Consider the following 12557-nt stretch of genomic DNA (forward strand, 5'->3'; position numbering starts at 1 on the left):
GAATTGATGGTCTCCTAAGCACCAGAGCAGGGCAGGTATGTCACTGAGAATCCATTACACACAAGCTAGTATATTACACTAAATTAGGAGCGTACAGTTTACTATAAGATGGAGAGAAAAAAATGGATGGAATAATTCAGACTGTGAGAGATTTGACTAGTGTATGAACAAGGAAAGGGTTTGGTTTCTTTTTGTATATAGATATAGATACATATAAGTGGATGGTTCAAAAAATCTGGAAAGAAACCCATCATTTTCTATGTTTCCTACTGCTGACAATTTGAGAGAGCATTTGGCACTTGACTGTCACCAATCCAAATTAAATCATCAAGGCATAAATAGAAAACAATAAAAACAATTCAAAAGAAAATAAATATGTACTTTTCTTCAAAATTAAAACATTTTTTACACGGTAATACTTAAGGAAGCTAACAATTAAAAATGTGTAGTACTTAAAACAACTACAAACTTCATTTCCATATGCCTTTTAACAGATGAAAGGGAATAATACAATGAAAAGGTAGTAAATATGGCCAGATAGTTTGAGGTATGAATTCCTCTATTTTGTTTGCTTTGAAAGAAACAAAATACCTGTTACAGATTTCTTCTGTGTATAAAAATATCACATCTTTTCTTTTGTGGCTATTTGTAAACAGAGCCACCATGTTCATGATGTTATTTCACTTGTTTTGCTTTTATGATAGTTTATGATCAATGGCTCTATGCTAGTTCATCATTTTGCGCTGCAGAATTTTGATTTAATCCATCAACTAACATCAAAAAAGCAATTACAAAACAAAATATACCCACCCACCCATCCACTAAATGATAGGGGAAAATAAAGAGTTTTTCAATTCCATTTTAAGGCATTTGTACTCGTATCTGAGTGTCTTATTGGGCTTGGAATGTCCACCAGTATTTCCAGTGTTGACATCTGTCTGCAGAGTGACACCACATCTTCCACAGCCACCACCTCCTTCCAGAAATAGCACTTTACACTGGGACTGGACTATTCTTTGATTGCGTTTCTAGAGCTTTAATACTACTGATGATCTTCTTCTGTGGCCCAACCACAGTGACACCAACTTTTTTCATGTCACTGTAAAAAAAAAGAAGAAAATTTCTGGTGAGAATCATGGTTTCCTGGATATTATGTACGTAGGAGATTTTCAATTAACAAAGCTTGTGCAATTATAGATCCCAATGCTTTAGACATAATTTTCTGATTTTTGCACCATTTGTATATTATATCCTGACTATTCCACCTCTATTCTTGTGTAAGAGTATAGATGGTATAGTGGGTTGTATAGTGTTCCCCTCAAAATTTCTGTCCATCTGGAACCTCACCATGTGACCTTATTTAGAAATAGGGTCTTTGCAAATGTAACTAAGAGAAGGGTCAAGATGAGATCATACTAGATTAGGATGGACTCTAAATCCAGTGAGACTATCCTTATTTGAGAAAGAGGACACACAGGGACACAGAGAAGAAGACCATGTAAAGATGGAGGCAGAGATTGCAGTTACTTTGCTGGGATCCATCAGAAACTGGAAGAAGTAAGGAAGGATTCCTTTTTTTGGACTTTGGAGCAAGCGTGGCACCAATCAAGCCAATACCTTGATTTCCAACTTCTGGCTTCTAAACTGTGAAAAAATAAATTTCTGTTGTTCAGGCCAGTAAGTTTGTGGTAATTTGTTATGGCAGCCCTACGAAACTAATGCAGATGGTCACACATTCTTGTGGGGCATTACCTGTCTCCCTTAAATCTGGGCCAGTTTGGGGACTGCTTTGACTGATGGAATAGGTTTGAAGTGACATTGTATCAGTTTCTGCACTCAGATCTTAAGATACTAACAGATTCTACCTCTTATCTCCTGAGACACCCTCTCTAGGCCCCAGAGCTGCCATGTGAGGAGTATGACTACCTTGAGACTATAATATCAAAGAGGACATCTGTAAGCACTTGGTCTACAGACCCAGCTATATGAAACTTCTGCACCAAGGCAGACAAGAGTGAAACCATCTCAAGCCCTCTGGACTAGACCAGATGCATGTTAGATGAATACCTAATTCAGTACCAACACCAGAGCAGAAGAATCACCCTCCTGAGCTCTGCCCAAATTCATGACTCACGACACTGTGTATACAATAAAATCGTTGTTGTTTTAGCCTTTTAGTTTTGAGGCAGTTTGTTGTACAGCCATAGATAACTGGAACAATTTCTTTAAAGCAGAAAGTTCTTTCAAAGTAGAAAAAATGGCAAGGATATTTCTCTATTTATCAAAATTATTAAATTTAAAATAGTTAAAACTCAGAAATAAGACATTAAAATAAAGATTATAAGAGCATATAGAATTTCATTTGGGGGGAAAAAGACTTAGCTAAACATGTGCAAATGATTAATTAAATATTCTTTTTTTTTTTTTTTTTTTGGCAGTACGCGGGCCTCTCACTGTTGTGGCCTCTCCCGTTGCGGAGCACAGGCTCCGGACGCGCAGGCGCAGCGGCCATGGCTTACAGGCCCAGCTGCTCTGCGGCATGTGGGATCTTCCCAGACCAGGGCATGAACCCGTGTCCCCTGCACCGGCAGGCGGACTCTCAACCACTGCGCCACCAGGGAATCCCCTATTCTTGATTTAAGTAATTCATTCATACATTTCATCTCTTTCAGGTCTTTACTCAAACATCCCCCTCTTATGAGATTTCCCTGATCCTCCTATTTCATATTGTAAACCCTCTCTGCACTCATACCTGCACTTCCTATTTTCTTTTTGTTTCATTTTCTTCCAAAGCATTTATCATCATCCAGCATATTGCCATTTTTTCTTGATTTATTTTTCTTTACTCTCTATCTTGTCCCACAAGAAGGTGAATTCCATGTGAACAGGGATTCTTGTCGGTTGTATACTCTGCTTATCAACCACACCCTGAACAATGACCCTCATTTAGCCGGGGCTCAACGTGTACTTACTAAAGAGTGAATCGCTAGTCCAAAATATGTTTATCTGGGGAAGTTGATAGAGGATTAAGTGTCACTTGGCAAGGAGTGCTAGGCAGACTGAAAGTGAAAAGAAGGAAAAGTATACACATGCAAATACATGCACACACACAGATGGAGCCCCTTTATATTGAGCATTAAAAAAAGAATGAGAAATTGGGAATTCAATCTCACTGAATTGAACTAATTGATTTCTTAAGAAGTGAGTTCCCTGGGGCGGGGGGTGGGGGGTGGGGAGTGGTGATGTTGGTGGTGGTGGGATGAATTGGGAAATTGGGATTGACATATATACACTAACTTGTATAAAATAGATACCTAATAAAAACCTGCTCTATAAAAGTAAAATAAAATTCAAAAAAAAAAAAAACCCGAGTTCCCAAGCAATAAAGGTGTGCAAGAAGACAATAGGTAACTACTTAAGAAGCAGTTTACACATTATTTAAGCATCTGCTGCATAAAAGTAATTAAGGCTCAGTTGCATTCCTATCATCTGAGCTGGGGATGAAATTCTGATACCCTACAGTTTACCCCCCTGCTGCCATTCAAGGGTCTGATAAATTCTCTATGGACAACTTGTATTTTGCCTGAGGTCCTCTCTGATCACAGTCTTCAGCTACCTTGCTTCACCAGGAAGGCTAGTGGGGAACTATGGTGACATCAAGCTTGCCACCCTTTGTGTAACTGTGGATAATGAAACCTTCGCTTAGAGTAACGTAGTCTATTTATGTTGACCCCTGCTTTTGAGAAGGTGTGCTTTACAGGATTTTGATTCTTTTATAAGGATACCATGGATCTATCTTTAAAATGAACAATAAACATTTCCCTACTCATCCTCAAACTATAACAAAGTCAGGTTATGAATCTAAGAGCTAGAAAACAAGACATATAAATGTATATAAATCAATAGATCCTCACTGTTTTTGTATTTCTTCTCTCATCTTTCTTCCAATTCTATATCATATTTTTTTATAACTCCCTGATTTTTTTCTCTGTCTCTTCCTTCTCCCCTTCTTTACAAGATTAAAAAAGAAAATGTAATCATGGAAAGCAGAGAAAAAAAATGCTCCAAGGTAATATACTAATTTCCTGAGCTCACTGACAAATTTAAACATAGTATTATATGCTATGTTGCCTGGCTCTTATTTCCCCTCTGGAACTGAAGCACCAATACCCTGGCCACTGAAAAAAATCAGGTGCTGCAATTTTGCAGACCAGCTTCGGACAACTCTGAAGGGCCAGCCAAGCTCTAGGACTCTTGTTACAGTAGGTAGGACTGAGTCTTCTCCTTCAGTCCAAGGGCCCCTTATCATTTCTTTATGGATGTATGTCCCAAGGGCACCTGAAGAAATCTTCTGCATAAAACTGTTTCAGATTCAGTGTCTGGGAACCCAACATAAGCAAGTAGATACATAATTTTGTTTATATTTGATGCAAAGGATTATACTGGAAAAGGGAATTACAGTAAATATCCCTTTAGGTTATGCCTTAACTTGAGTTTTTATGTACCCTCTACCTTCTTTTCCCCCTACCAAAATGTGTTCTACCCACCACCCTGCCAAGTCCAAAATCTCTCTAAACATCCAGCTGCTGTAGTCTCAGTAACACTCCCCATGCGCTTATCTCATTAGGACTACCCTATTCAGAAGAGCAGTGGAAAAGTTCAAGACTAAAGAGCAGCTCAAGATTGAGACCAGAGGTTAATAAGCTATCTGGTACTTCAAAGGCAAAAGGATAGGTGATGATACTTTGAAAATGGCATCCAAAGGTGCAGGATAATGACATGTAGCAATTAATCTGTCTCCTACTCATTCCACACACTTAATTCTCTCTCCAGTTTCTACAGTCACTCTTGCCCTTTCTCATTCTCTCATTCCTTCTCACACTAACCTTCCTAAATCCATCCTAAGCTATGAAATAATATTTTAAAAAAGTATGTTGACTGAATAAAACTGCACATTTTAAAAAACGTTTATTTGAAAATTAGATGACTTGAGTAGCTGGCCTAAAAATGAGATCCCTAAACTAATTGAAATAAGTTAATATTTATTTGAGTATGAAACTCTTGATCTTTTCCTATGATTCATAGTCTGGATAGTAAAAAACAAATGTAATATCCTTTTCAAAGTATCTCTGTCTTATTCTAGGAGAATCTCTGGAGTTATTTGGTCAAGGGAATCATTTCTAAATTGACTCTGTAAGACACAAAGAAAATAGGGATTGGAAGGAATCAAGTTCAAACAACAAGCCTAAGACTGCAAAAGGAAGAATGAAATATCGAGTTAAATATTTTACAGCACTTAAGGTGAAAATGTTGCCTCACCAAATTTTTAGTGTATTAAATATTTTTTAATTCTCATTTTTATAATATAAACAAGGGTAGGTATGAGGTAGAGATTGCAGAGACCCGAAAAGTAAACAACTCTTTTCAAGGAGTTTTAGGTCAGTAGATGTTAATTCTGTGTTGTCCCTGAATTGAGGAGAAAGGACAGAAGAAAGAACATTGAAATACAGAGAGACCTGAAACCATCTGGGTCAGTGTGAAGGGCCAACCTAAAAGAGCCGAATCTCTTAGGAAAAACCAGTTTTCATTCTTCATGAATGTACACTCACAGGTTGTTTAAATAATCATAACAATTAAGTGAAAATATTCTAACCAGCCAAAAAGAGCTTAGCATCTAATACTGTACTGTTGAGACAAATATGTCCCTAACTTGGAAGTGTAACAAATGCTGCCACTTTACCTTTTTAAGCAAATAGCTTTCTGACCATATTCATAGATTAGAATATCTGACTATATTTAAATTGTGAGCTAGCAGTTAATCATATTAACAATGTTCTGCTTCATCCACTTCAATATAGTGTTCCATTATCTAAAAGCTCTGAGTGTTGATATTTTATTGAGAATAAACATTTGCCTTTGAAACTCTGTCAATGGTGTAGAAAATTTTAACTTTGTGCTTGTTCTTTGCTATGCTTCTGTGCTCCCAAACTGTTTACATTACTAAAATAAGAACTTATAAAAATATTTAAATACATTAATATATCCTGGGACTGTGTCTGATCAAAATAACTACCATAGAAACCCAAAACACATTGTCGATTGGGTCAGAAGTCTATTCAACAGTTACTACATTCTATTTTAAACAGGAATGCCAACACATATTAAGTAGACTAGTGTGAGTTTATTTTCTAAGAACGAATTCTCCTCTTCAATAGTAATATTCCCTTGCTATAGATCCTTTTGTGATGTTTGTGTTTCTGAATGGGATGCTTTACCATAAATGGTAAACTTCTTTACCTATTTGTTAGGCACTTGTATCTCTATTAATTACACTACACACTCCTGTTTGACATCTAATCTATAGCTCTCCAAGGTGATTTTGTTTAAATGATTGACAGGATGACAATGAAAGTCCTTAAATATTCAACAACATTTAAATACTCAAATATTGGATATGACTTAAAGGAACTTGAGAGCACAAAAGGGTTTATTTAATATAACAAAGATCAAAGATAGAAGATTTTGACTCAAAGATGGATACAGTTTCCAAACAGACCTTGCAAGCTACAAAATTGTGGACAACTTTTGATGTATCTGCCCCACACAAAACCTCTTTCTTTGGAGCAGTCCTTTATCTTGCCCTCAAGAAAGGACCCCTAGAGTCAAGTTCATGCTGTCTCACTCTTCTTCCTTTGAATAGAAATGATTAGCTCATGGCAGACATGACTTTGGAGAAGCCAGTCTATAAGCAAGACTGAGGCCATCAGAATGTCTCTCGGGGGGACTTAGAAGAAAGAGAGTTGGACCCAGGTCAGTTGAGTGGCATACCAAGGTTGTATGATCTAGGGTTGAGAGAGTCATTTTCAGCTATGTGCATGGGAAAACAGAAAAAGTCACTGTGTAGAAAAAGAAAAAATGAGGCAATCTCATTGGAAAGTGAAGTAAATTGTCTCTCATTCACAGAAAGATGAAGAATATGGCTTTCAGTTTTTCACTTCCTGTTCCCAATTAGCATACCTGGTGAATGAGGATGAATTTTATGGATTATTCACTGTGTTCTCTTGATTGCTTATAAATCCCCTCTCTTTAAGGCCATGGGTTTCTCATATCAAAGAATTCCTATTACCAAAGTATCCCTATTGTACCACAGGACCGCTGTCTAAGATGTATAGCATATTATACTTGATTATTGCTGGCTTTTAACACATGAAATCATAAATTAATACTAATTAATATATATTAATTATGCATATTCTCTCTTTCAAACTGACCATAAGCTTTTTTAAGGAAAACCATGTCTTAAACCTATTTATAACTTTATTTTCTAGCATGAGATCACTCAGTAATAGATGACGGTATGTTTATTTAATAGCTATGAGAACTACTTTTAGACTTTAGCATGTTTCCCTATATATCAGGTTATCCACTTAGTTCTCAATTTTCCATTTCCATAGAGGTTAGGCTTTGTTAAAAATAACAGAGAATCACAAATGTGAGGATATACAAATCATCATGACATATCTGCTTATGTTTTAAATTAGGGGCTTGGGTCCTTTGGGGTTGGGTGTGGCTATGTATCTGTTGGTCTATCTGAAGGAGATCATAGTTCAATGAAGACACCTATTGTGGGGATCTAGCATGAGAGAGGAAGACACATCAACACACCTCAATCTAGAAGGTGTCCTTGACAAAGACCCAGGATCCAGCTCAGTGGTTACAGGAGAAAGTTAAGTACCTCAGAGATTCATCTATTATTTATAATACATTAATCCTAAACACATATGTCCACTAGAAAGTTCAGTCAAAACTTATTCTTACTCAGTGGAAATCTTGGCTATGGTGTCACAAGAACTGTACTCTACGCCTGTGAAGATTTCCTTGCAGTGCACTGTCCGGACACCGTTAAGCCAGTCACCTGTTGTGCGGAAAGTAGTAATGTCGATGTTGCTTTGGTCCAGAAGAAGGTTTGATGGCCTACAAGAAAAGAAAATACCAATGGGAGAGAGATCAGGAGTCAGCAGAGTTGCTGCGTGTCAAAATTCGACACCAACATCAGCAGGAACTTCCAGACTTCACGTAGTATTCCTGTTTATTTGTGAAATTTATCTGCCATGAAGTCTTCATCTATTCAAGCTGGCAGCTTGCAAGAATACTGTGTAATTATCTTGTCTCAGTGCTCCCCTTCTGTACTCACGACTGCTTTTTAAATTACTGAAACTTTGCCAGTGAAAAGCATAAATAGATCCATACATACTTTTATAATTTAATTTGTTTAACCATTAGCAAAGATGGTGATAATTTAGGTTACAGTTATAGCTGACACAACACACTGAATACTCCTCTGTCTGCTTTGGTGGATGGATTTGGTTTCCAACATTAAATCCTGGCTACTGGATGTTCATCTGTAGACACTGTGCAGGTTGCTGTCTAAGGGACAGTTTGAACAACCTGGACTAAACTTACAGCAGGACATAAAGTCAGCACAGACTTAAATAATGTCACAATGTCATTAAAAATAAAACTTACAAAAAGAATAGAAAAAAGTAGATGAGTAACAATAAGTGAAATTCTGACAAATATGACAACATCAGATTTATAATATATATACAGAAGTAGAAGATAGATAGATAGGTAGACATTGTGACTATGACTTTTATTGTACGATATAATCAGCATTAACAAGAACTTTTAGGATTGCTTTATATAATTATTGGTCTTACTATAGATCTATGACCAGCTGCAAGATCTGGTGAATCAAAGGAACAAAAGAAATGGAGGAAACCATATTTTCATCCCTGAAGAACCAAGAGAAGCATCCTATTGGTAAACTGCCTGGGTTGCCTTTTCAGCTCTCAGTGGCCTCTTTGACTTGTCCTTTGACTCATAAGCCTGGAACCAGTCACCAGTGGACACTTGATTGTCCTTCTCTTTATTCTTTCCTCTTAGGATGGGAGCTTGAGTAAATAGTAGTTATGAAGGCCTTTGCTTTGAGAAGAATAATAAGAGTAACAACAACAACAACAGAAATAAGGATTATATTGAACATTTATGAGAACTTACAATATTAAGCATAACACATAGATATGAAGGACTTTAATCCTTACATTAGTTAGGCACTGATGCTATGCCCCTATAATATATGTGGAAATTAAAACTAAAATTAAGCGACAAATCAGAGTCCTGCTCACATTTAAGAGGAATTTTTAATTGGGAGATTTCCATTGCTATTTTTAAAAAAATTTATTGGAGTATAGTTGATTTACAATGTTGTGTTAGTTTCTGCTGTACAGCAAAGTGAATCAGTTGTACATTTACATATATCCACTCTTCTTTAGATTCTTTTCCCATATAGGTCATTACAGAGTATTGAGTAGAGTTCCCTGTGCTATACAGTAGGTCCTTATTAGTCATCTATTTTATATATAGTAGTGTATACATTCAATCCCAATCTCCCAGTTTATTCCTCCACGCCCCCCCCACCAGTGACCATAAGATTGCTTTCTACATCTGTGACTCTATTTCTGTTTTATAAATAAGTTCATTTGTACCATTTTTAAGATTCCACATATAAGTGATATACAAATGGCCAAAAAGCACATGAAAAGATGATTCACTAATTATTAGAGAAATGCAAATCAAAGCTACAATGAGGTATCACCTCACACTGGTCAGAATGTCCATCACCAAAAAACCTACAAACAATAAATGCTGGAGAGGGTGTGGAGAAAAGGGAAACCTCTTACACTGTTGGTGGGGATGTAAATTGGTACGGCCACTATGGAAAACAGTACAGAGGTTCCTTAAAAAGCTAAAAATAGAACTACCATATGATCCAGCAATCCCACTCCTGGGCATATATCTGGAGAAAACCATAATTAAGAAAATACATGCACCCCAATGTTCATTGCAACACTATTTACAATAGCCAGGACATGGAAGCAACCTAAATGTCCATCAACAGAGGAATGGGTAAAGAAGATGTGGTACATATATACAATGGAATATTACTCAGCCATAAAAAAGAACGAAATAATGGCATTTGCAGCAACATGGCTGGACCTAGAGACTGTCATACTGAGTGAAGTAAGTCAGACAAAGACAAATATAATATGATATCACTTATATGTGGAATTTCCATTACTATTGATGATATTTCTCCAACTCACTCCCTAATATACAAGACACGCTTAAGTGTGAGGTTAAGATTCTGAAATCTGAACGAGCATGCCCTGAACCTGTGTGCTGTTTTTTGGAATACAAGATAGGATTGTAAATTCATTTGGATTTTGATGGGGAGACATTAAATTTATCTGATAAAAATAAAATTTTAATTAATTAAAAATGTTTAACTATTTATTTGATAAAAATGAAAATTTAACACAATTTTAGTGCTCCGTTTAAGAAAACACTGAGAATGTGACAGTTTGGTTCTGCCTATATTTGCATGCTCTGTGGAAAATATAGATCAATAACTAGTTCCCTCCCTGTCAAAATTTGTGAAGTGGAGACATCTGAAAGTGGAGGACTTTTCAAACTTCATTCCATTAGACTAAATTCAACTGCTTCAATCTTCTCTACCTCAAGTGTTTGAATTATAAATTAAAAATTAAAAATTAAAATTATGGAGTTCGTAATTTGTATTATGTGTTACGGTTTAGTTTTAACTAATCCTCAGAGGTTATCTAAGAGAAAGAAAGAAACAGAAATTAGGCACTATTTTACAAAGCATTAATTTTATTTCCTTTAGGGATACCTAGAACATCATAAAATATAAATATAACATTTTATATGTTATTCTCTTCTGGAACATATACATAAATAATTTTCTATGATTCTTTAAATTACCCACCTGAAAAGAAAAAAATAATTTATTTTTTAAATCATTGAAAATGTCTTATTTATTTATTTTTCCTAAGAACTTGAGGAATTACAGATATAGATATACAACCCGGGGTCCAAAACGTATACATTATTCTTGGGTTGTTTTGTATGACCATCATGAATGACATAGCCTTGGTCATTGGCCAACATTAGATATAACATTGGACCCATTGGATAAGACTTGGAATGAGTAAACAAAATTGATAGGAGTAGCATTATATCAGATGTGAGAAAATTTTATAAGAAAAATGAAGTGAGACCTAGAAAGGAGACAACAAAGTACTAGACTATCTACAGGCATGCAAGCAAACACACATACACACACACTCACACCCCACAGCTTGAATTGCTACAGTAGCTGAAGTACAGAATCTAATGTCGACTCTTGTTGACTCTTGGTCCCATGAATAGCAATACTTTTTTATTTATAGGTTTGTGGGTATGAAGAATCAAACCCCAGGACATATATTCAGAATATTATGAAGTATGCCTAATAGCAAAATGCAGAATTTTCCCCTCTAAGTTCAAAATGGTTTGTATTTTTTAACTCAACAGTATAGTCAGACTCAACAAGAATTTAGAGAAAATTAGTATAAACAAATTGAAATAAAACAGGATGTGCGGATTAAGGATTAGAGTGACCCCAACTGAGTCTTTCTGTTTATTACTTGGATCAAAGTATAAGGAAGACAAAGAGGGACCTAATTTTAATGCCAGTGACCTAGGAATAACCAGCCCTGCAAAGTATCATTTTTCCACTTCCAGGATTTCTCTGGGGAATTCAAATAAAAATTGGTTCCTTTCCTCCTCCGAGAGGACATCTGGTGAGTTTATCAATGGATAGGAATTTGTCTCTCACTGTGAAGAGCCTGTGATGTCTCTTCATGCACACCAGGGGAATGTGGGCTTTTTGAGCAGCTGCAGGCATTGGCGTTTTTTTAGACCCAGCCCCAGACATTGGGTCTGAAGGGGAAATTTATAGGCTGGGTGATGTGCACTGTGAGCTCACACTTTTACTAGACAAATTAGATAGGTTTCAATCCGTGCAGCTGTAAACGATGTCCTGCAGAGTTCCACCTGATCTTTTACAGCTTTTCATAAATCAGTACCTACTGGCCACAGACTGCAGTCATTAAAAAGAAATCATGGAAATTACATGTTTGCTCAGGGGAAACAAAAAATAACTTTCTTCCCTTTCTTCCTCTCTCCTTGTATTTAGGTTTGTGAATTACTTTTTTGTGGATTTTCATACTGCTTCATTAAAGAGGTACACATATATTATTTTCCCATCAACTCCTATTTTATCTGTAAATGGTCATACCAACTAGCACCAGATACTGGGGAACAAATGTCAATAAATAACTGCTAGTCCCAAGAATATCTTCTCATAATGATCTTATTTCAATATTGCACTAGGATTCTAAACTCTAAAATTGAATGTTAAGTTATTCTTTTATAACATAAAAAGACTCCTTTGGGTTTACAGAGGGCTTTATTTTTTATGTATTAAAAATACTGATAAATACACATTTCTTGAATGAATAAGTAGATGCCTACTGAGTCTAGAAGTAAATATTAATAATATTGGAGGTGTATTCTATACCACTATAATTACCTGCTTTTTGTCTGTGGTTGTGAATAGTTTCAGGGGCCATATTAAAACTTAAGGGTAATTT

The 12557-nt window shown here is 36.0% G+C and overlaps 1 protein-coding gene across 2 annotated transcripts in view; it reads right to left on the bottom strand.

The window, feature by feature from the left end:
- Positions 1–993: 993 nt before the first annotated feature.
- EPHA3 (EPH receptor A3) overlaps positions 994–12557 on the bottom strand; it is a gene marked incomplete at both ends in the record, with an annotated part of 370237 nt that continues 358673 nt past the window's right edge. For both annotated transcript variants that reach the window (XM_079704896.1, XM_079704895.1), the window contains 2 exons: positions 994–1099; positions 7819–7974. In XM_079704896.1, coding sequence (XP_079561022.1) covers positions 994–1099; positions 7819–7974 — 262 coding nt within the window. The remainder of the gene's footprint in view (positions 1100–7818; positions 7975–12557) is intronic.

This window comes from Hyperoodon ampullatus (assembly GCF_949752795.1).
Source record: "Hyperoodon ampullatus genome assembly, chromosome: 5".
Taxonomy (NCBI): Eukaryota; Metazoa; Chordata; class Mammalia; order Artiodactyla; family Ziphiidae; genus Hyperoodon; species Hyperoodon ampullatus.